This window comes from Pinus tabuliformis, chromosome J (genome assembly GCF_031772625.1).
Source record: "Pinus tabuliformis cultivar Carrire ecotype Pingquan chromosome J, CPIR1, whole genome shotgun sequence".
Classification (NCBI taxonomy): domain Eukaryota; kingdom Viridiplantae; phylum Streptophyta; class Pinopsida; order Pinales; family Pinaceae; genus Pinus; species Pinus tabuliformis.
Genome location: NC_142295.1, coordinates 1,400,461,010 through 1,400,487,141, shown reverse-complemented (window position 1 = coordinate 1,400,487,141; position 26,132 = coordinate 1,400,461,010). Strand labels below are relative to the sequence as shown.

General features: G+C 38.7%; 1 protein-coding gene across 1 annotated transcript in view; it reads left to right on the top strand.

Moving 5' to 3' along the window:
• The window catches only part of LOC149232598 (flavonoid 3'-monooxygenase CYP75B137-like), a 30,000-nt gene extending 22,605 nt beyond the window's left edge, over window positions 1-7,395 (top strand). Inside the window, exon 2 of the mRNA XM_089379452.1 lies at window positions 6,486-7,395. Within this exon, the coding sequence (XP_089235578.1) occupies window positions 6,486-7,109 (624 nt within the window). The 3' untranslated portion in view covers window positions 7,110-7,395. The remainder of the gene's footprint in view (window positions 1-6,485) is intronic.
• Window positions 7,396-26,132: the final 18,737 nt, after the last annotated feature.

The window sequence follows — 26,132 nt, the reverse complement described above, 5'->3', positions numbered from 1 at the left end:
CACCCAAACCGTGTACACCTGCCCACACGCATTCCCGCTTGCCAACTCTTGGCAAACGCCCAAATCGTGTGAACAACACGTAGTACTGCCTGACCAACTCTACGACATCTAGTTCCAACCTTCGTTCACCTTCGTGCACACTTGCACGATGGGCGGACGCTCACCCGAGCCACCAAGACACCCACGCCAAGACTTTGCACAAACGGGCACCACACGTTCACCGTGCACGCCTCACTCGATCACCGGGCACACCTTCGCCCGCACCTTCACCCAACACCAAGTGTGACTTCTTCTACCGTGCAACTAGCCAAAGGATGGGCGCATGAGAACTACGCATTCTCCTTCCCCTATTGCGCACTAGAACTTGCGCACTACTCTCTTGTGTGAAGTTTCTATGATCGAATGTGATGTTTGAATGCTCCAAACGCGTTTACAATATATAGCCAAGCTTGGGGCCAAGTCTGGCACGAGGCCGACTTGCCCAATGCTTGGTGCACACCCCTTTAAACGCCCAAAATACATGTCGGCCGCCAACATTATTGCTCGACGCTCCAAGGTGTATAAACTCCCAACGCTCTCCTCGTATGTCCGCATATGTTCCAAGAGAATGTCGCACCTTTCGTCGCAAGTCTGTCGCACAAGTGTTGCACCACCGTCGTGTGACCAACCTCGCCTCCAACCGCGTGTGTGCCCAGCTCGCTCGTCGCCCAAACGCGTCGCATGCCCAGGTAGAACCTCAAGACGTTACACCAAGGATGAGGAAGATGACAAAATCTTAGGTGCCATCATCGGTCTGTACGGAACACTCACACACAGGACCACAGTGACGAATTTTTAATCAATTCCACGTTTCTAGGACGTGGATGGGTTCTCTCCTCCTGTTTTGGGTAGGTTCTCTCCTCCCAAAACCTGACCATACGGGCACATCAAAGCCATCGTTAAGTGAGACCTCCTATTGCAACCTTCTGTCGCAGCTTCCCCTCACAGTCACCGATGGTGCAACTCACGGATCCTTAACTTAAAAAAACCCACTCATTACGAGCTTCAATTTCCCACCAACAAATCGTAATGAAGATCGGATCTATAAGATCAGATCTATTATTTTCTTCTATCAGATCTATAAGATTGGATTGGATCTATCCATTCAGGGTGCAACTCGCAACTCCCAGTTCATTAAATATGCAGGTCCTTCGTGCCCAGATCATCCATAGACCAAGAAGCATAAAAAATGGTGGCCTCCTGCATGGAAGTAGAGAAAAAAATGCGGCCTCCACCTCGGCAGTCCGGGTGGGCTTCGGCCTCAAATCGTCTTAGATGCCGGCACCACTCGATTTTGTGTTGATTCCTGAGGTGGATCTGCTTCAATGGTGCCTTTGAATCCACACACTTCGACCTACAGCCACGAGCGCCAACTCCCTCTGCGCCATCTTTGCTGCCACAACCTTACGGATTGAACGAAGAACAAAAATGTTAGATTCTTTCCTCAACAGTAGATGTCCCTGCCTCTGCATCTATTGTTTTCACAGTGTTGCCCTTAACCTTCACGACTTCCGTTGCAGGAACTTCGGTGGGCACAAAAACATGAGTGACCTCTATAGTGGTAGCCACCGATCTCTGTTAAATAAAACACACAGTGGAAACACTTCATACTTCACCAATATCGTCTTGAAGAAATGGACAAACCAAAAAATAAAAACCAAAACAAAAAATCGAATTCTTTATTTCCCTCGGCGGACCAAGCCCACGAGGGGCCAGGCCCTCAAGGCTCTGATACCATGATAAAACTCGATAGTGTAAACCATCTTCTCTACTTTATTAATCAAATATCAAATTACATATATACATGAGTATTGTTTCAAGATAGTAAAACTATCTTGGACATACAATCTGTTGTTTGAGAGAATATCTCAACCACACACAAATCTAGGAAGATTGTTAGGAACAGACTCCTCTAGTTAGAAAGACACAACTGATACAAGTAGGAATTACATATTCTAACAAGGATTGTGGAATTCAGTTACCTGCAAGTTGTTTTTGCACTTGCAATGTATACTAAATATCTTTGTACAGAGGCCACCAACCACTGACATGTTGAAACCGTGGTGATGGCTTCATTCAAAGGAGGAAGAAATAGATCACGGGGCTTCATTGAATGAACCTCTGACATATCACGTGTGTTCGTGGCATACTAAACAATACCCCTAGTTTGACTACATATTGGAAAATACCTCTAAAAACCACATTATTTAACCCCCTACCAATACAAACCCAATACAGCTTCCCAATTTAAAAAGCCCCTACTTTCACTAGATATTGTAGGTATCCATTTTTTATTAACATTTTTTACATCCCTTTATATTTTTTCATTAACTTCGAGCTCCATTTTTTATACGTCACAATATAAAAACCATTTACCCCTTGTATATCCCCTAATATATTATGTCGTTTTTTCCTCAATATATACCCCAATATGAACTCACGTGGTATCGTATTTCTCCCACGTGAAGCCCCCATGAAATAGACAGGAAAAGTGATACAAATTATGATAAAGAAGAAAATAGAGGTAGTCCAACACACAGTGACTCAAAGGATTCTGAAGGTGCCGATTTAAACAAGAAGCCTCTTGAGTGCGTTGAGAAATTTTTTTAGGACCACCTAATTATGCGACAAGATCTTACTTTGCGTATACTACTTCCATAGGTAAATGAATACCAAGTTATTTAGTGGCAGAGTATTCAACTCGTGGAAAAGGGAAGGATTTCAACAAGTAACAAAATTCATCCAATACATGCTTATGGAGATCAGTTGCTAGCAAACTCATACTTTTAGGGGTAACCAACAACATATAACTGATGTATCTAATTTTTTAGCCATCCTCATCTTTTTATTATTTAAATAAATCATTCAATCAATTCCTATATTTCAAGGTAGCAGTTGAGTATCGGTTTCCATATCCAACGGAGCCTCTCCACCATCAACATATATACAACAACTTAAATTTGAATAGTGTTTTGGGCAGTGAGAGTGAAGATTTTTGGTAGCAAGGAGGCTATGCCTTTGTTGTAAGTTTAATGGGTTATTACACATGGTAAATTTTTGACTTAAAATGATTGCTATTGGATTCATCTATTAAATGTATTAAAGATACTTTTTCCTCTATTTTTATGTGTCAAGTTTTTTTCATTTTTCCACATTTGTTTTAGCTCAGCCTTATGTGATTTTGTAGACTAATTCTCAACTACTTAGAGGTTGATAAACCATAACACTGGGGTTCAAATATGTCTTTGTTATTTTTGTTTATGTATGAAGTATTTACACATTTTCAGGGTACAATGAGAATTTCTTTAAAATACTATTTCGAGTAGTTGCAGAGTATATGTTAAAATTGTTCTTAGAATTATACATTTACATGTTATTATCTTGGATCAATTTTCTAAATCAAATTTCAGGACATCATTTTATTGTTAGATTCATTTAGTAATTCACATTGGAACCATCCTATCCTATCACAACACATCAATGACTTATGTTCTCACCGCTTGTGTTTATGAATTAATTGTTTTCCTTTATTTCTCCCATCTTTCTCTTATCATATTTTGTGCTCTATTCTTTGAGACTACATTCCCAATGCATTAGACATTTGATCATAGAAGTTTGATGTTCTATTCTAATCCTTCTTCTTTTTTGTACTTAACCTTGGCCATCCTATCATATTTTATCATTTTAGATATGGCCATTGTTCTTTAGTTAAATGAACATTTTTTGTGGTGACAATGGGTAGATGATTCATTGAGGGAGCCCCCTCTTACCTAAGGGCCAACTTGCAGTCTAAAGATTGGTTCGAGGTTCCTTGGAATATTTCCCTATATAGGAACCATTCAAAGAATACAACAAAACCCTCAAACTTATGCCAAAGCTACAAGGAAGCCTTCAAGAGCCAAACTTGGGACTTGGTTCTACTTCCTTCAAATTAGAAGCTTGTGAAATGCAAGTGGGTCTACAATACAAAGAAAGCAACAAATGGACTTGTGAGCATATACAAGTGCAGTTGGTGGCCAAATGACTTTGAAGAGTTCATGGCATTGATTATTATGAAATTTTTGCTCTAATGACAAAAACAAACTCTATTCAATTAGCTATTTCCATTGCAATAAAAAGAAACTAGGAGGTTCATCAAATGGATGTGAAGAATGCATTGCTTCATGGTGGTCGCAAAGAGTAAATTTACATGGAGTGGACACAAGGGTATGTAAAGAATTCATCTTTAGTTTGTTGTCTCAAGAAGTCTCTCTATGGCCTCAAATAGGCACCTAGAGAATTGTATTCTAAAATGGATTCCTATTTACTCTTTCAACATTTGTTTGATATCAATATAATCCAAATTTTATAATGTTAACAATATGTGACTCTCTATTGATCATAGTGATCTATGTAGATGATTTATCAATAGTAGGTAGTTTAGCCTCAATAATTGTTGCATTAAAAAATAATTTGCATCACAGGTTTTCGATGAAATATATCAGTTTGTTACCCTTCTTCTTTGGGCTAGAAATAAACCAAATTTAGTCAAGGATCAAAATTCCTCACTCCACATATGTGAGAGATCTCTTTGTTCGCTTTCACATGATCAACTCAAAGCCAACAGCTACACCTTTCTTATAGGGGGTACACCCTGAGGATGGAAATGATACACCATTTTTTGATTGGAACATGTACTAAAATCTTGTGAGAAGCCTCCTCTATCTCACTCAATCTCATTCAGAACTCTCAAAAGTAGTAGGTGAAATTTATAGATATATGCGAAAGCCACATGAGATGGATTGGAAAGATGTGAAGCTCATACTCATATATGTCCATGGGACCCTTAGTTGTGGGAATCATTATGTAGCAGGATGTACCTCAGATCTTATTAGCCACATTAATTCTAATTAGGTTAGTAATAACATTGATTGCAAGTCCACTTTTAGCTATGTTCTCATTCTAGGAACTAGCTCCATTTATTGGTCCAATGAAAAGTTGTCTGTGATTCATTTTTCATTGAAATAGACCAAATATAGATTTGCAACCAACATTTCCATTCAGGCAATTTGGTTGCATTCTTCCTCACTAAGCTTGGTATCCTATTTCATCACATCATTGTCATCTAGTGTGATAATAATATGACATTAAAGTTTTGTAGAAATCTAGTGCAGGAGGAACAAAAAAACATATTGAGATCCAAATGCATTACATCCATAATGATTGAGAGCCACATGAGATGCATTGGAAAGCTACCAAGCACATACTCAGATATGTCTAGGGGACCATCAGCTATGGGAATCATTATGTAGCAAGATGTACTTTGGATCTCATTGGCCACATTGAATCTGATTGGGCTAGCAATAACATTGATCGCAAGTCTACCTTCGGATATGTTCACACTTTGGGTACTGACCCCATTTCTTGATCCAATGAAAAAGCTATTTGTGATTTATTTGTCATCAACACATGATGAATATAGAATCCACAATCAACATTTCCATTCAAGCCATTTGGTTTCAAACTTCCACACTCATCTTGTTATCCTATTTCATTGCGTGATTGTCATTTGGTGCAACAATTAAAGTACACTAAGGTTTTTTAGAGATCCAGTGCCACGAGAACAAACAAAACATATCAATACCCACACACATTACATCTGCGAATTGGTAGATGATGGCTTCTTCAACTTGGAGTGTTGTCCCACTTCTCAACAGATTGTCGAAATATCCACAAAGAATTTCACTAGTATTGTCCCACTTCTCAACAGATTGCCGAAATATTGGCAAAGAATTTCACTGAGTAAAAGTTTCACTTTCTGTGAGACCGCCTTTGGGTGAAGGACACAATTGCATAGCAATTGTATTTCTTTTTTAGTATTGTAATTTGGGTTTTTTTTTTTTGTATTCCTATGTGGTTTTCCCTCTTTCCTCTTCTTGTAGTTGTTCTATGTTATTTAAATGCATTGTAAAATGAGTTCCTTACATGACTTCTTAGTGGGACCCATTGATTGTGTTGTGAGTAATAGTGCTTCATCTTTAATGGATATTGGAGATAACTTGCACTTAATTCCACTTTAGTTAGACTAGTGAGTAGAGTCATGCTCAAAATATTATTATTATTACCAAAAGAACACTCCACAAATATATGCATAAGTTTTATTGATCTCCAATTGCATGACATAGTTAATTGATGACTGCATAGTCACTCATGTTCAAATCTATCAAAATTCACTACTGTATTACCTTAACCAGCTTTGGAGAGGCTCAATTCGTTTTGACTCCTTATTAAGTTAAAGTTCCTTAGATTTATGTTTTCCAAAGTTTGGTTCTCCCTTTGGTGCTTGCAGTAGTTTATATTTATGTGTGTATGCACACAGTGGACAGAGTTGCGTTGAATTGAAATGTTCTCTTCTTCGGAATGTCTATATTTTTTATTGCAACTTATGCATAATTTATGTTTTTCAGACCATGTTCCTAGCGGGAACAGACACATCTTCGATCACAGTGGAATGGGCAATGGCAGAGCTAATACGCCATCCAAAGGTGATGAGGAAATGCCAGGAAGAATTAGACTCCGGGGTGAAAGGGGAGCAAAGAAAGATAAAGGAATCCGACCTGCAAAACCTCCCCTACTTGCTGGCCGTTGTAAAAGAGACGTTACGGCTGCACCCCTCTGCTCCTCTGCTGGTGCCTAGAATGGCAACGGAGGCGTGCGAGATAGAGGGATATTACATCCCCAAAAACTGTCGTCTCCTCGTGAACGCCTGGGGCATGCAGCGCGACCCGGAGGTGTGGGAGAGACCACTGGAGTTCGACCCTGACAGGTTTGTGGGCAGCACCGTCGACGTTAGGGGCAATGATTTCCAGCTGATCCCATTCGGCGCAGGCAGACGGATTTGTCCGGGGTTGAGCATGGCGCTCCGCACGGTTCCGCTCATGCTGGCCACCCTAATTCATTCCTTTGCGTTCTCGCTCCCCAACGGCCAGTCCCCTGAGAAGCTCGATATGGCAGAAGCCCTCGGTCTCACAATGCGTAAGCAAGTGCCGTTGCTTGTGGTTCCTACGGCGCGCCTTCCTTTCTATAATTAATGAACTCGGCTAGCACGACAGTTTGGTTTAGAGTTTTAGTTGAGTACTTCATTTGGTTGCATTGGTACAAGGGGTGCATTCAAACTATGGTGGGTTTGATTGCGTTGGTACCAGGGGCGCATTTAAACTATGGTGGGTTTTGTAGAAGGGACCAGGTTGATTTGTGTTTTGTCCAACACCACAGGCAGAAATTCTTGCTGTAAGATTTGATGTATAATGGTTTTTACTATTTTGTAAATTAGAAAAAATTAGTTTATATCATTTAAAAGGTGTTTTTAGGGATTTAGAGCTTGTGTTTGATGAAGGAATGCGATGGTTCCAAGGCTAATGAGAAAAATTATAAAGGGGTGGCAATGTTCCTCTGTTTTCGAGTTAAATAGAGCACTTACAAGCATAAGATCTATTGTGTCGGGGAACAAATATAATGGTTATAATACCATATTAAAATTCCGTAGTGAAAGCTAAGTAATATAGAAACAAATATAATGGTTATAACACCATATTGGAATTTCGTAGTGAAAGATAAGTAATATAGAAACAACTATAATGGTTATAATAGAGACAGTGGTTGCCACGAATATAATTTGAATGAGATGAGTTGTAATTAAAGAATTGTATATTTTTGAAGTTAATTTTTATGTTGATAAATGTATTTTTTGAAATAAAGTTTTTAAAATTTTAATTTAATTATTAATTATTAATAGGTATGAATAATGGAAATTTAATTTTATGAAATATGTTTTTTTTTTATAATTTTAGATAAATGATTGAAACTTATTTTAAAAATAGTTATTTTATTTTGTTTTTCATTTTAATTTTAATTTTATTTCTAAATTTATCAAAAAATTAGAGATATCAAATTTCTTTTCAATCTATACAATATTTATATCTCAAAAAATTTAATCCAAAATTAAAAAAAATCTAACCACATAAAACCTATTACATATTAGATTACATTACATTATATTATAATAATAGTATGGCAATACATTATCCTATATAATATTATAATAATAACATTATATATAATATATAAACTTTGAAACAACATTTTTTTTATCTATAATAATATTATATTATTATTACTATAATAATAACATTAGATATAATATCAAATCAAACCTCACATCTGTACAGGTTGAAACACAAAAAAATATGCTTATCTATTTGTCATTCTTACTATGGGCTCACTTTCATTCTAATCTGATAAGACATGGAAGTCATAATGAAAATGAGTAAATAGCTATATAGATAACGAAATGTTAAAAATATTTATACTTTTGCTATTATAGCAGTGAAATAAACATTTTATATTTTTACTAAATATATTTATACCCATGTAATAATAAAACATTTTAAAAACCCATATCCAAATATTTTGTGTACCTCTGATTCATTAACTGTAGTTATATCAAACTATTTCAAAAGAAACTTGATAAGGGTCTATACGTAATTGGTTGATATAATGTTTATCCCTTCGAATCTTTGGAATTCAATGTTAAGGGCATCGTCAAAATGGCATCGAGTTTTATGTTCATATTAATTGATTGCATCGAGGCTAATTGATTATTATGAATGTATAATACTATAATATTAAAAACCTTAACCATTTTAGACATTATTATTAGTTAAATTCATTTCGCATCGTTTTATTAATCGGGTGATTTCGACGCCCTATTGCTTTATTTGAGGGTTATTACCAGGGATCAAATTTTCCATTAGTTGGTGTGACTGTCTATAACTTGATATTTTTTAAGTGGTTAGTCATTAAATTTCTGTCACATTTATCGTTTTAACGTCATCATAAACCTTGTGCGCATTAATATTTGCTATCATAATGGTCCGATATAAAATACCATTTACTTTTACAGTGGTCCCACATAAAAAAAAATCATTTAATTTTACTGTGAATTTTTTTGTTAGTGATTTTTATTAAAAGAGAAAAATATTACACTGCTATTATTTTAATACAGTTTATAATAAGCCAAAGGAGGTCATGCCTCCAAACAAGTATAACATATTAAGTATATTATGTATCTCTTCACCCTATAAATGTATGTGAAAAAATCTTTGGTGATATCAAACATGAGAGGTGTTTGTGTTTTTTTTCCTTTTTCTCTTACTGATATTTAACCATCCTATAGTTGTATTACGTACAATTGAAGATACATTTGTCATATTTTTATGTGTTAGAAAAACACTCCGTCGTTGCCGTATCCTCAAAGTGAAAAGCTTTATCGCTATGCGACTGATCAGATTCGTGCAATCTTTTATGCCCATTAATTTTAGCCACAGCTAATGTTTATGCACTTTCCTTCTCCATATCAGGAGGATTCTTTTCCACCAAGGGAGAGGGTGTATCTACCTTGGGCTATGATTTTGTGAGGTTGAAGAAATGTGATTTGTCTTATGTTTAAGGTTGTCTTTGTTACTAGTCTTATTTTTGATATTTGAAGCTGTTTTCTGACGATGCTCCCGCTCTTGACAAGATCTACATTTAAAAACTGAATTTTCATTGATCTGAAAATGGAGCCTAAAGGCTTCTTGTCAAGCTTACAAGAACCTCTCCCACTTCCAAAGCTAAATATTCCAAAGACCTTATGATTACCCAATTGTGGAATTAAAAAGTGCTTGAAAATAGGTGTATGCTTATGTTTGTTTTAAGACTGTTTATGTGTTTTAAGTTTACTTGCTTCAACTGATATGAAAACATATAACGACAAATAAAGCAGCAAATGCAATGTAGCAATAAGAAATCACACATAACAACAATATAGTATGGAGTTCACCTTTATATCTTGGGCTACGTCTCCTTGAGCTTTAATCAATTCGACTAGGCTCTATGGGATTATGGCAGGAATCTTTTACAAGCTCCACACTCAACTCCATTGGTTTACACTGAACCTATGGGTTTAGAATGCCATCTTATCCCGCTGGCTATCCTCACTCTGTAGACAGATTTAGGCTTCTCTGGACTTGACTCCTTCAGTCAATGCTCTGAGCTTCTTGAGCTTCTGGCTTATTTGACTCCCTCAGAATTCTGTATTGCATCTAGAACTCCTTCCTTTGTCTTCAACACACTCTGGACACTAGCAACAGCTTGGTCATTTCGAACCTTTGCTTTTCTGCAGCTTCACTACGACATCACGGCTCTTAGAAGTCTGCTTTGAGCTCTGTGGCTCTGAGGCTCTGCCTCCAACCTCTGGTGGCTATGCCTCTGTCAAACACTCTAGCTTTGCAGCTTTGGTGCTCTCACTCTCAACTCTGGCTCTTGGCTCTGGCTTTGGCTCTCATGAGCTTCTCTTGGCCTCTGCGTGCATCAATGGTTCGCTCGACCTCCAAACGCCCTTTAGCAACCTTCTAGTGACCTTCAGCAATCACTCTGCGCTCCTTGGTCAATCATCCTCTCTGTGTTTTTGTAACGCATCGGTTACAGTCCTCCATCATGGAAAACCATGTGTTTCCCCAAAAGAATCAGTTTCTCATTGCCATGAATCGGCGGGCACAGGAAAACCCAACCGTTCGGCCTTCCTCCTACGGAAATAGCCAAAAATGCAATACACAGGAAAAACTGACAAAAACACATGATTGAGTGTTTTCCCGGACTTCAAATATTATAGGATCGTGCTTAAAATCCTATCGGGTCCACCATCCCATCGCAAATCGCAATCGCATGGCGTATTGGCCAAAAAAACCAATACATGGGAAATACACAGAAATCCTGAATTCCTAGATTTCAAATATTATGGAATCGGGTCTATAATCCCATTGGGTCTGGCCCTTATCGCTTATCGCATCTCATGCTGTCAATGGCCCTTTATATCGGGGATCGCCGATCGCCGATATCGGCGTATCGTCATCGGTCCCATCGCTATATCGCAATTGGCATATCACATTTGTAACAGCCCGGGGGTCTGCGCCAACCAATATATATATCGCCGATCCGATCATCGCAATCGCTTCATCGGCTCACCTGAGTTCTGATTTCACATGGCAGCCTACCTCCGATGCGATATATCGGAGATCGTTGATCAAGGGTCCGTCCGGCCTCGAGTCTATGACTACCCTTTGCACCTCTTCCGATGTGATTTCCTTAAGGAATGCATATAAGGCCTTAAGCCTAATTTAATAATAATTTGCCTCCTTTTTCAAAGGACAAATACAGTCTTCTTTCTGCGATAACTTCATCATCGAGGGTCCATTTTAGCCCATTCAAGTTGCAGTAGATTCAGAATGAAAAGATCTATGCAATGGAACTATTTCCAGAAGCATCCTTTGTTGGGTTGTGTTATATTCTTTCCACAACTAGCCCACGTAGTTAATCGGGGGGTTATGGGGGGGGGCGGAGCACCCCCTTCGTTGCATTGATTGTGTATCAAGAGGGAGTCACAGGGGGTTTGAGGTGTACCTATAACCCCACTTTATGGGGTGCGGGGCAGCACCCCGGAAAATTTTGGTTTTGGACCCTATGTTAGGTTGGGCGGACCCACCTATGGTTTTGTGCATGATTTTCGCACATGGCTGATTGTGTATCAAGAGGGAGTCACAGGGGGTTTGAGGTGTACCTGTAACCCCACTTTATGGGGTGCAGGGCAGCACCTCAGAAAATTTTGGTTTTGGACCCTATGTTAGGTTGGGCGGACCCACCTATGGTTTTGTGCATGATTTTCGCACATGGTTTTTGGACGCGATGGTTTTCAGTCCACGGTATTGGACGTGATGGTTTTCAGTTCATGGTATTGGATGCTTCAACGTGTATAAATATGTATTGTAACATTTAAAGGAACATAATGAAAAATCAAGCTGGTAGTCTCGGTTTTGGGATGCAAGGGAAAATCTCTGTGTATGTGTTTTATGTGTTATGCTCTCGCATTGTTTATTTTCTGTGTTTTAGAATTCGTATGTAGGTAATTTCTGTACGGGGTTAAAACCTACATTTGGTATTAGAACTGTTTTGGCTTCAAGGGGATGCCTTTGTTGCTGAGGGGTTTTGCTCTGGCCTATAGTAGACCCTGTTCAGTGGGAGATCTGCGAGATTGATTCTGGTGGTGAAAGAAGATGGCAAGTAGTGAAAAGATAGAGATCGAGAAATTTAATGGTTAGAGTTTTGAGTTGTGGAAACTCAAGATGTAGGATCTGTTGGTGGATAAAGACTAGTGGATTGCAGTATATCCAGGTATTAAACGAACGGGAGTGTCTGATGAAGAATGGAAGAAGTTGGATCGGAAGGCAAAGAGCACAATACGATTGTGTGTCTCAGATTCAGTATTGCTAAATGTATCAGGGGAAGTAGAATCGGGTGAGTTTCCCCTCTGGTAGTAAGAGGGCGAAACAGATATTAGAACTTGTGCACAGTGATGTGTTTGGACCTGTGAAGGTTCCATCAGTGGGTAAGTCTATGTACTATGTATCATTTATAGATGAATTCTTAAGGAATACATGGATATATTTCCTTAAGAAGAAATCTAAAGTCTTTGACAGGTTTAAAGAATTTAAGGCTTTGGTGGAAAATCAAACAGAGAAGAAGATAAAGGTGCTAAGGATAGATAATGGTGGAGAGTTTTGCTGCAACGAATTTGAAGAATTCTATCAGAGATGTGGTATATCATGGCAGAAGACTACTCCATATAAACCATAGAAAAATGGAGTTTCAGAAAGAATGAACAAGACGTTTATGGAAAGGGCAAGAAGCATGCTCAGTGGTGCCGGGTTAGGACAGGAATTCTGGGCAGAGGAGGTGGATACTACATGTTACCTAGTCAATAGGTCACCTTCATTAGCGTTGGAGGATAAGACTCCACAAGAGGTATGGACTGGTAAGAAACCCTCTCTTTCACATCTAAGGGTATTTGGATATGATGCATATGTACATGTTCCAAAGGAGAAAAGAACCAAGTTGGATAGTAAATCTGAAATGTGCATCTTTATTAGGTATAAAGATGGTTTAAAGGGTTATAAGCTTTGGAACCCAGTAATAAGGAAGGTTGTGTCCAACCGAGATGTGGTGTTCAGAGAGGTGAAAGATGTTATTAAACATGAAGTCCAACCAAAGGAACCTGAGAAGATAGAGTTTGAGCTAAAGGAGGAAGAATCAGACTATACAGCAGAGGAGGAATCAGAAGATGAAGAGCCACAAACTCCGACTGTGAGAAGATTAGTTCGAGAAAGAAGGCAGCCAGAAAGGTATAGTCCATCTACTTTCTGTTCAAATTTTGCTTTGTCTGTTACTGATGATGATCCCAGAACTGTGAAGGAAGCAGCGGATTCAGAGGATGGAAAACTCTAGAAAGAGGCCATGGTTGATGAAATGGCATCTTTGCACAAAAATGAGGCTTGGGATTTGGTGGAGTTGTTGGCCGGAAGGAAACCCATTGTCAGCAAGTGGGTGTTCAAAAAGAAGACAAATGCAGAAGGAAAAGTGGAGAAATACAAAGCTCAGTTTGTAGCAAAAGGTTATTCCCAGGTGCCGGGAATTGATTTTGGTGATATTTTTTCTCCTGTTGCCATGGTAACTTCTATTAGATTACTTTTATCCATTGCTGCTGCTTTTGATTTTGAGGTAGAACAGATGGATGTGAAGACAACATTTCTTCACAGGGATCTCGAAGAGGAGATCTACATGAAGCAACCTGAAGGCTTTGTGGTGAAGGGTAAGAAAGAACTGGTATGCAAGTTAAAGAAGTCTTTGTATGGGTTAAAACAGTCACCAAGGATGTGGTATCAAAAATTTGATACATTTATACGGAGACTTGGCTTCACTAGAAGCAAAGCAGATCACTGTATGTATTTTAAATTAATTGGTGACCGTGTTATTTATCTAGTCTTGTATGTGGATAATATGTTGCTGGTTGGAAATGACAAAGAAATTATCTAGGATTTGAAGACCCAACTGTCCTCCAAATTCGACATGAAAGATCTTGGTGCTGCAGACTATATTTTGGGCATGCAAATTAAAAGAGATCGGGCAAAGAGGAAGCTCTGGTTAAACCAGAGGAAGTATGTCAAGACAATACTGCAGAGGTTTAATATACAGGATAGTAAGCCGGTGAAGGTTCCTATTCCTGTAGGTGTGAGGCTATCTGCTAAACAGTGTCCCAAGACACAAGAAGAGGAAGAAGACATGTCCTGTGTTCAATATGCAAGTGCAGTCGGTAGTTTGATGTATGCAATGGTCTGTACTAGACCAGACATTGCACATGTAGTGGGAGTATTGAGCAAGTTTATGTCAAAACTAGGGAAGGAGCATTGGATAGTAGTGAAGTGGGTTTTCAGGTATTTGCGTGGCACTAGTGATTATGGTTTGTACTACCAAGGAAGACCAGGATTTGACAGAGTGTTGGATATTCATGGCTTTGTTGATGCAGACTGGGCTGGAGATCTGGATTAGAGAATACTACAAGTGGGTATGTGTTTAACCTATTTGGAGGTGCAGTCAATTGGATGAGTAAGAAACAATCTGTAGCGGCACTATCAACTACAGAAACAGAATACATGGCAGCCACTCATGCAAGCAAGGAAGCAGTTTGGTTGCAGAGATTGTGTTCAAGTATGGGGTTAGTACAGGAAGCTATAAGGATAGACTGTGACAGCCAAAGTGCAATTTTCTTGGCAAAGAGCCCTGCATATCATTCAAAGACAAAGCACATTGATGTTTAGTATCACTTTGTGAGGGATATGATAGAAGACAAAAAGGTTTTGCTAGTAAAGGTGGACATTTTGTAGAATACTGTAGATGCATTGACAAAATCTGTGATCTCTGAGAAGTTCTCTTGGTGTAGAGAAACAATGGGCATTTCAGGGCTGGAAAAATGACTAAACTCTCTTGTGGCCCCCTGTGGAAAGAAAACAACAAGTGGGAGAATGTTGGGTTGTGTTATATTCTTTCCACGACTAGCCCACGTAGTGAACCGGGGGATTAGAGGGGGGGCGGAGCACCCCTTTCATTGCGCCGATTGTGTAGTGAGGGGGGCTCATAGGGGGTTTGAGGTGTACCCATAACACCACTTTATGGGGTCCAGGGCAACGCCATGGAAAATTTTGGTTTTGGACCCTATGTTAGGTTGGGCGGACTCACCTATGGTTTTGTGCATGATTTTCACACATGTTTTTTGGACGTGATGGTTTTCGGTCCATGGTATTGGATGCTTCAGCATGTATAAATATGTATTATAACATTGAAAGGAACATAATGAAAAATCAAGCTGGTAGTCCTGGTTTTGGGATCTAGGGGAAAATCTTTGTGTATATGTATTTTATGTGTTATGCTCTCGCATTGTTTATTTTCTATGTTTTAGAATTCGTATGCAGATAATTTTGGTACGAGGTTAAAACCTACATCCTTGGACTTTCATTTCCCTCTGTGAGGAACATTTTAGACTTAGAAGTCTATGCAAGATCCATTATGGATCACACCTTCCCCTTAGAAAAACTTTTGGTCTCTAAAAGACTGACATACTGATCTAAACACTAAATGAGAGTAACAATACCCTCTTCTTTTAGCCTCCATACTCTTGCCTTGCATGGTGCCTCTGAACCAAAGCCTTTGACCACTCTCCTTCCTGGATGTGTTGGTCCTCTTGGGAAGAACTGTTTTCCTCCTTGCCTTCATGCAGAACTCCTGCTGAGAAGGTTACAGAAGGTAGTTTGAACTTCTCTTCCTTGATCATCAATCCAAGGTGGCTCAAACAAATGTGAAGTTACATCTGCTTCACATAAATCTACATTTGTACTTGTTTGACATGCTGTCAACAACAACTGTTAACAACAACAGAAATACAGACAACAACTGGATGGCCTAAACTCCTGCTTTAACAAAAGAAATAGATCTCATATCTTGTGAACACCTCCATGCCTTACATCTACATACAAATGATGGACTAGATAACAAACCCACAAAACATGCCTTTAAAACAATGACCCTTCAAGTCAAGCATGTAGAAAAGATCTCAAGGATTCTTTTCAAAAGATGAAACACTTCATCATTATCTCCATCTTGGAGACCAAATCAACTTTTCTCAAGTCAATATTAACATTACATGCATGCCAAAGCAACCAACCCTTCAAGTTAATTACACATACATGTTCAAATACAAGGAAATCATCAGCATCCCTGTGTTCATGCACATCATTCTCATGCATGCATTTCATCCTTCAACTTTCGCTTAAGCACACTGTACTTTCGAAGTTGAAATGAATATAATGTTGCAGCAATAAAGTGAGTCTCCTACTCAACTTTTTCCATTCACCTTCTTGGTAAAATCCTGCAACTTGCATTCCATTAACAAAGAAATGCAAATAGATGCATCAAATCAAAAGACATGCAATCTTTAATTGGATAAGAACTCTAACCATTTCTTACCAATCCATTTCAAAGGTGCTACCTTTGTCTGCACATCAACATCAACATGTGAATCATCCTGAAACACATCAATCATGGAATCTTTCTTTCCATTCTTGCCATTTTCTCTTTCCACCTTCTTCAAGTTTTGTGGAAGCATCGTTGGATTCAAAGTCCAACACTTTTCAGCAATGTGTCATTGCTTATGGCAGTAAGTGCAACACATGTGCATCCTCTTGACAGCATGATTTGCCTTGTCTAATGGACCTTTGGCTTTTTGCTTACTTTCCTTCAAAAGTTTCATGTATGTGGCCATTCTCTTCCAACATCTAGAAATTATGGTTATCCAAACCACAAAAGGAACATGCAACTCTTTTCCCATCCTTATGTGGAAATTTATCATGCTTAACATAATCAAAAGGAATATGATTTGAACTAGATTTATACCTTTCTCTTTCACCTTTAATGCCTTCATGAGGAGGTGAATCAAATGAAGAAGTGGCTCCCTTTGGAACACCATCAATCTCTTCAAGGCTGTCAGAGTTTCCACAACTCTCTTGTTCAAGTGCATGCTTATGAACACTTGCATCCTACAAATGATGTTTCAAGCTTTTGCATTCTCCATTAATACAATCTTCGCACTTTTTAGGTAGAAGACCTGAAATGAAAATCCTATTTGGAACTGTTTCAATTGTCTTCATCGCAGTTTTGGAACTCTCTCCATAAGATTGTCCATATCCAAGACCCAAATACTTAGGCCTTTCCTCAACTATTATTGGCTCAACAATACCTTGTCCATGTTTGCTCAAGCCTTTTCCTTCATAGCCCATCTTGGACATTAACTTGGAACCTATGCCTCTGGTATGTTTTTCAAAAGAACCAATATAAAAATTCTTAGAGGAAATTGAAGACAAACAGAAATCATTTACCTCTTCTTCAAGCTGATACTTGACTAAGGCTTCTTTGGCAACAAGGAGCTATGTCTCCAACTCATGCATCCTTTTCAGGTTCATATTTGCAATATGAATTTGCCTCTCCATTTCCTGCAATTTGTCAGAAAACAACTCCTTCTCTTCCTCCACGGAATTCAACTACTCTTTAAGTATGCTGCTCTTCCATCCATCCTCATACATTTCTCTCACCATATCTGTCATAGTGGACAAGTCTTATTTCATGTCTTCAGGAAAGACTCTTGTGAAGAAAGAAGAATTTGAGGACTCACTTGTAGAAGTTGTCATTATCAGAATAAACAAAAGAACTTCAAATGAGACTAACAAAGAGCTTATTCAAGCAACCTTTTTCAACAAACCTCTTGTGCTTTAAGGATTGCTTTGAGGTCCTTTGGGATAAGAAGAATGCCTTCAACCCTTCTTCCTTTCTATCCTCTCCTGGGCTGAGCTATCAATAGCTTTCCCTTCACCTCTGCAAACTCAAACAATAGTCAGTTTGCAAACAAGCATACAATCAACCTCTCACTGTTTAAACACTTTTTAGACAAGCAATCTTTGCTCTATCAATCAAGCATTCTGATATGATACCACTTGATATGGTATAAACAGCTTTGATATCACTTTCTTTGAAGATGAGATTAACCAACCTTAAGCTCTGATACCACCTGATCTATAAATGGGGCCTAAAGGCTTCTTATCAAGCTTACAAGAACCTCTCCCACTTCCAAAGCTTAAATATTCCCAAGACCTTATGATTAACCAATTGTCGAATTAAAAATTCCTTGAAAATAGGTGTATGCTTGTGTTTGTTTTAAGACTGTTTATGTGTTTTAGTTTTATTTGCTTCAACTGATATAAAAACATATAACATCAAATAAAGCAGCAAATGCAATGCAACAATAAGCAATCGCACATAACAATAATATAATATGGATTTCACCCTGATATCTTGGGCTACATCTCCTTGAGCTCTAATCAACTCGACCAGGCTCTTTGGGATTATGGCTAAAATTTTTTACAAGCTCCAAGCTCAACTCCATTGGTTTACACTAAACCTATGGGTTTAGAATGCCATATTATCTCGTTGGTTTTCCTCACTCTATAGACAAATCTAGACTTCTCTGGACTTGAATCCTTCAGTTAGTGCTCTGAGCTTCTTGAGCTTCTGGCTTCTCTGACTCCCTCAGAATTCTGTATTGCCTCTAGAACTCCTTCCTCTGTCTTCAGCACACTCTAGAAACTAGCAACAGCTTGGTCATTTCGACCCTTTGCTGTTCTGCAGCTTCACTATAGCATCACGGCTCTTAGAAGTCTGCTTTGAGCTCTATGGTTCTGAGGCTCTACCTCCAACCTCTGTTGGCTATGCCTCTGTCAAGCACTCTGGCTCTGTGGCTCTGGTGATCTTGCTCTCAGCTCTAGCTCTGGATCTTGGCTCTAGCTCTGGCTCTCATGAGCTTCTCTCAACCTCTGTGTGCATCAATGGTTCGCTTGACCTCCAAGCGCCCCTTAACAACCTTCCAGCGACCTTCACTAATCAATCCGCGCTCCCTGGTTAATCGTGTTCTTTGTGTTTTTGTAACTCATCGGTTACAGTCCTCCATCATGGAGAACCATGTGTTTCCCCAAAAGAATCAATTTCTCATTGCCATGAATCGGCGGGCATAGGAAAACCCAATCGTTCAGCCTTCCTCCTGCAGAAATAGCAAAAAATGCAATACACAGGGAAAACTGACAAAAACACATGATTGAGCATTTTCCCAGACTTCAAATATTATAGGATCGTGCTTAAAATCCTATCGGGTCCACCATCCCATCGCAAATCGCAATCGCATGGCGTATTGGCCAAAAAAAACCAATACACGGGAAATACACAGAAATCCCGAATTCTCGGATTTCAAATATTATGGAATCGGGTCTATAATCCCTTCGGGTCTGACCCTTATCGCATGTCACACTGTCAATGGCCCTTTATATCGCCGATCGCCGATCTCTGATTGTCGATATCAGCATATTGCTATCGGCCCCGTCTCTATATCGCAATCAGCATATCACATTTGTAATGGCCCGGGGGTCTGTGCTAACCAATATATATATCACCGATCTGATCATTGCAATTGCTTCATCAGCTCGCCCGAGTTCCAATATCACATGAAAGCCTACCTCTGATGTGATATATTGGAGATCGTTGATCGAGGGTCTGTCTGGCCTTGGGTGTATGTCCACCCTTTGCACATTTTCCGATGCAATTTCCTTAAGGAACACATATAAGGCCTTAACCCATTTTAATAAGAATTTGCCTCATTTTTCCAAGGACAAAGACAATTTTCTTTCTGCGATAACTTCATCATCCAAAGTCCATTTTAGCCCATTCAAGTTGCAGTAGATTTAGAATGAAAAGATCTATGTAATGAGACTATTTCCAGGAGCATCCTTGGACTTTCATTTTCCTCTGTGAGGAACATTTTAGACATATAAGTCTATCCAAGATCCATTTTAGATCAGTCATAGTCCATAGGCTGATGAGGTTCCTTTCCATCTCATTCTATGATGATTTTACTGTGCACTTAAATCCATTTCAACACAGATGTGGTCAAACTAGATGAACTAGTTAGTTATTTTGTCACTATCTATTTTGACACAGCCCCTAAGAGCATTTCCAATAGCTTGTGAAGACTCTAACCTAATCTACTTGAGGGGTAAGTTTGAGAGTCTTACCCAAACCGGAGCATCCAAAGTCTTTATGGTTAGCTGGTTGAATTCTAAGAAACATAGGTGAATAAGGAGTCCCCATGACCCCAAAACCGTGGACCTTGGTCAAAAACCCTTGCTGGTGTTTGAAAACAACTACAAAATAACCTTTGGAACATAATAGCGGATATAAGTTTTGTGTCCAATTTTGGAAAAGCCACTCCTTGAGGGCTAGAATCCATTAAAAAGGTATGGCCACATGCTAAGTATAAAAATAATCTTTAACTTAAGTAAAGAGCCCATTCATCTGGAGCTTTGAGTGAGTGTTCAACCACACAGACTTGGCTAGAGCCTTCATAGATTGCGAACTAGATCTTAAATTGAGAATGTCTTTAAATGAGAAGGGTTTTGATGTTGAAAATGCCTCTTTTCCTTTGACACCTCTTAATAATCGGGTAATAAGGGAAATAGATGCACCCTTCTGGATAATTCTCAAATTCCGCTCTTGAATACCTGTCAACTTATAGATTTTGTGTGTAAGTGAAGAAATGACTTCCCATTCAAAAACCATGAAGGGCAGAGATTTCCCTGAGAGGATTTTAACAAAGTTGGAAATTGTTAAAACTCGAAATTGCGAGTGCCATTGGCCCTCTTACTTCGTGAGCACGAGGAATGATATTAGCAAGTGTTGCAATGCCCTGAGAAGTGGGGAGGCCTTTGAGGGATTTGGAATAGAAATCAGTAATGGCGGCCCTGAGAAGTGGCGAGGCCTTTGAGGGATTTAGAATCAAAATCAACAATGGTGGCTGGCAGATCACCCCCTCCGCATCTTCTTCACGGGAACTCACCTGGCTACCCGGGGTCTCACCTAGTCTCAGTTGGGTATCACAAAGTCTCATACGGCCATACCGCACCGCTGCCTCCTCTCACCTGGTCACTTGCGGCCGTTATGTACAGAAACTCTCATTTGCTCCATTCACTTATTTTGTTTTTTTTCGCAACACAAGTTTTATGCCGCATATGATGATCCACGTCAAACCATACATCATCACAGTGATATATTTAAGGAAGCCCTAAGAATTCTCTCATATAAATTGGAAGCATCCTAAAATTTGATAAACTATTGAAATCGTTAATATTGTCATGCCCAGTGAATTCGTGTACAAAACTCTTTGAATCCTACATCTTATATACTAGTTTGAAGTAACAAATAGCTGAGGATTTGTGTTCCTCTTTGAGTTGTCTATACGTACAGGTTTTTGATTCACTAATTCATTTCTTTTTCTGTATATTATTGGATAGAACGAAAATATTACTTCTACTATCTACTCAGTATTTGAAAATCTGATTGGGCTAGTCAATAAAATACTATATTCTTTGTAATCTTCTACTATATTTTGATACTATTGAGGTAGAAAAATCTGATTGGGCTAGTCAGTAAAATACTGTATTCTTTGTAATCTTCTACTATATTTTGATATTATTGAGGTAGAAAAAAGGAATTTAGGTTTTCCTATTGATTTCTAAGTAAGAGATCCATGTGTTCAAGGCAAATTAATACAATGATTATATAAAGAGAAAACACCTTGAAGAAAAGGAAGTTAATCATGTCAAGAACAGTCAACTAAAGTGAACAAAAGCAATTCGACTAGTCTGGGTGACCGTGTTGAACATCATCGCAAAATGCGTCATTACGGTTAGCAGTGCTCTATAGACCTACCAAAGGCAATTCCATGGTAGGCAATGGCTACATGCTGGCAACATACAGGCCATGGAAAATTTTTGAGTTATCTCTGTTGTAAACGGTTCACGAGGGCACACAATTCATGGAGGGCTTGAAGGTGTTATATAATTTGGTTTTTTATTGATCAAGTCCGAGTTTGTAAGCAACTAACAATGAATCGACATACTCCTTTAGACTTACTCATTAATAGACTTCAAAGGATCTTAAATAAATACCTAGGTTTTGATAATTAACACACTAATTTAACATCAAACATCTAACATATAAGGCTTACACATCAGGTGTAACATCTAACATCTAAGGTTTACACATCACTTGTAACATCTAACACCTATCTAACATCTAACATTTAATATCTACACATCAAGTGTAACATCTAGCACCTACACATCTACTGCCATGGAGGAATTAAATTCATATAAAACATATTTAAAATTTTGAAATAAGTTTTGGTTTTTTGGATATGTGAAATTGATAAGTTATATATTAAAAAAAATTGGTGAAATATTGAAAGTCTAGCTAAAGAAAGCTAAATATTTATAGATTTACTTGTAGTGCGTAAGATTAAGGTGATGCAGTCTACGATGAAGTGCTTATGGTATTCTATATCTTATTGTGCTATATAGATTCTGCAAGTTTATTCTTCACATGAGGTTTTGTTGTGTGTCCAACGCAATTTTCTACCGAGTGTTTTTGTAATGCTCTCTACCACACGATCCAAGTTTAGGGCATCATGGTTGTTGAATCTAAAGGATATACAACTTCTGGTGCGTTCTTTTATATGTATGACTGTATTTGTGTTTGATGTTTTGACACAACTCCCAATAGTTTCACCTAAGACATCCCATATCTCCCCCCACCTCCACCTCATTCTAGAACTAACATGGCCTAGATTATGTTTGTGCCTCATGTCTGTTATGATTGTTTTATCTAAGATGCCTTCCTGTTTGCAATCTCATTGAAAAAAATTTGGTTTATTCCTTGTTGAGTATTTTGTTTCATATTAATATGATTGTCTTTAGGTTGAACTGTGTGTCTTTGGCTAACACTTGTACAGGGTTACATGGAATTCTAGGTTAATCTAGCAAAAGTGGTTGGTTTTGTTGTGAAATAAATGCAATCTTGTGGAAGAGGATGAAAAAGGGAAACATGAAGATGGGAGTGTGGAGGAACCATGCAACTCATTGAATTTGGTAAGAAGATAATGTTAGAAAAGTTACTTGTAGATTGATGGTTGGTTTGAAAATGTTACCTAAGGTTGGTTTGTGTTAGAGCCTAGATTAACCTCAGGCTGAAGGGAGGTAATCCTAGGATAACAACAAACCAAGCTTAACCTGGTAGCTAGCCCTACTAGGTCAGGAGAGGGCTCTCTCATTGTCAATCTTAGTTGAGATGACTGGATCAAATTTGGATTTTAGGCTAGGTATAGTAGCTCTAGGGTTTTTAATTGATTTTGTTTGGGTTTTTGTTGGATCAAATGGAGCAGGTAGTTTTGGGTCCAGGAAATCAAGTCAGGAATGCAGGGTGTTCTATCGGGCGAGGTAGGTAGGTGTTTTGGCACTTGGAATTGAGTGAGATGGTAGGTCTAATACTGGTGAGGAGATGAGGATGGCATGAAAAGAAATAGTAGAAAACATCAAAACTAAATGGTTTCCAAGGCAGAGCACTGTAACCAATGTATTCTACCTATTTATCTTGATATCATTTAGCCAGAAGAATGAATTAGATTTTGGCACACATAACACATGAGAAAACCTAATAACAGAAGAAGAAACTATGCAAAAACACTTTACCACAAGTATCCCATAAAAATAGCTGCAAAACCTAGTTTATTTCCTTGCCAAACTACTGATAAAAGTGTACAATGTAGCTCAGAGCATCCAAGAAAGTCCTACCTTTGCTAATGACTGAAAAAATACATAATATAGACATCAAACCACCTATGCTAGCCATCAGGGATTGAATCCAAGAGATAAGGAATTGTTACAACCATTTCCAAACAAGGAACAAGAATATAGGCAGTGGAACAGCTTGCCTCTATAAGCATGGAAACTGATTCATTAACCCCCAAACCAACTCAAACTGATGAATCTACCCTGTAAGATCATTTCACAATTACATTTACATACCATAGCATTGATTACAACCATAAATTCATTCATGAAGAGAGAAAAGGTCAACTTGTAGAGAAACTAGGCGAAGACTGGATTTTTTGGGCAAACTGGCTTTATGCGCAACGTCACTGGCCAGGTGCATAGCGCTGCTTTAGACCAAGTTTTGGAGGCCTTCCTCTTGGCCAAATTGATCCCATGATAGCTCATTGGAAAGGTATTCCTGTCTCGTTTCTGGAACATCTTAAACTTTTGAATTTGGAGGTCATTTGCCCCTTCAAAGGTAAAATCTCCCAAGGCTGCTTCTGTGTGTCCAAAAAGAGGCAGAGAGGTCATTTTTTGGTAGTTTTATGACATTTTGGTGACCCAGTTTTGCTCCAAAATTGCTGAGATTTTCTGGGTTTGATGCTCTCATCATTTTGAATCTATATGTATAAGCCATTTCTTCAAAAATTCCTCCAGTGAAAAACGTAGCGCCAGTGGCGCTGTGCACCTAGGGCAATTTTCTGTGTTCAAAATTTCAAAATTTCAAAATGGCAAAAATTAATCAAAGCTTGCCTAGATTTGGCACAAGGCACCACCATTAGCTACTTTGATGGGCTAGTGAGGCTTTAGCCAATATTTTCAACTTATCTTGCTCCTTTTTTCTCCTTAAGGCCTTCCTCAACCTAGCCTTAAGCTTCCTCATTCTTATGTTGCAGATCTTGTTGCGAGTCAAGTAGTGGTAGGCCATGTGACGAAGCATCTTCTTGTCTCTGTTGGCCTTTTCAGTGAGCCCCTCAAGGTGTATATTAACCCTGTCAAGCTAAGTTTCCTAGTCATTCTCGATCTCTTGTTCAATTGAAGTCAGCTTGACCTTGGCCTTCTTAGCCTTTTGCTTGTTTTCCTTGATCATTTGCAGCTCCATCAGGACTTGCTTGTTGCTTAATTGCTTGTTTTCTTGTTCTATATATTTGATGACCCACTTAGCCCTCTCCAAGTTATTTGATAAGAACTGTATCTCAACCTCTTGTTCTTTAATGATCATGTCTTTGGCAGTTTTTGGATCTTGAGTTTCTAAGTCAATGACATCAACTCCTTGTGTCTCCTCATCATCAACAAGGTCAAAATCATTTTATTTCTCTTCAATAAGATCCTTCTTATGCATATTTTTCTTGCCTTTACCTTTGCTCTTGCTTTTCTGCTTATCATGTACCTGTTTAGCTGAAGAAGAAGAAAAAGCCCCTTCCACTCCTTGTGGAGATAGCATTTGCCTATACCCTGATGATGAAGGCGAGACCCCTTCCACACCTTGTGGAGATAATACTCACCTAGCAGCTACAAAAAGTCTCCTAGTGCCCCTCTCATATGTCACAAACACTGGCACTCCAACAATTTCAGTCTCTTTAACCTTTTCATGTCCTGAAGGTCCGCCACCTTCATGAGGCACTCATGAAAAGATTTGAGGGCCTTTGAACATTTCATGAGAAATGAAAGTTTCCCATGGCATGTTAAGAAGATTCAGCTGATGTAGAAGAATGATTTTAATCAAAGAGTAGTGGAAGATGCTATTTAACTACTAGGGATATGGTTTCTTCTTTACAACAAGTGTCATCTTCTCAAAGTTTCTACACATGAAGTAAGGGATATTCATCATCCTTACTCTAGTGAAGAGCATCAACAGTCTAATGTGGTAGGCATACAATTGGGAGAACCTACCTTCATAAGTGAAGTACTTGATAATGATCTTCATCAAAGGAGCAAACCTATATTCCAAGAACTTGAAGGGGAATACTCTCTTGAGTTTGTCTTTGTATCTGGCCTTGATGTAAGGCTAATAGTACTACCTATCAATATCCTGACCTTTGTTCCACTTTTCACCCACATCTGGAATACCTGTAACCTCTGAAATGATAGTTGGTCATAAGGTGAATGTAACTCCAGCAAGGGATACTTCATTGTTGTCCAAATGTGTCACAAACAACCCTGCTAACTCATGATGAAATTTAACCCTTTCTACCATTTCACAAAAACCAAAACATGACTGGTGTTTAAAGCATGAAATGGCAAGTGGGCAGGCTTGCAACTCCATCAAACTACTGGGTTTCTCTCTGATAACCCTTCCTCCTTTATGAGGCTTTCTATGCTATATGTTTCTCTCCCTGGAACTGTCACTAAGGGTATCTTCTTCAAGCTCATATTCACTGTCTCTTT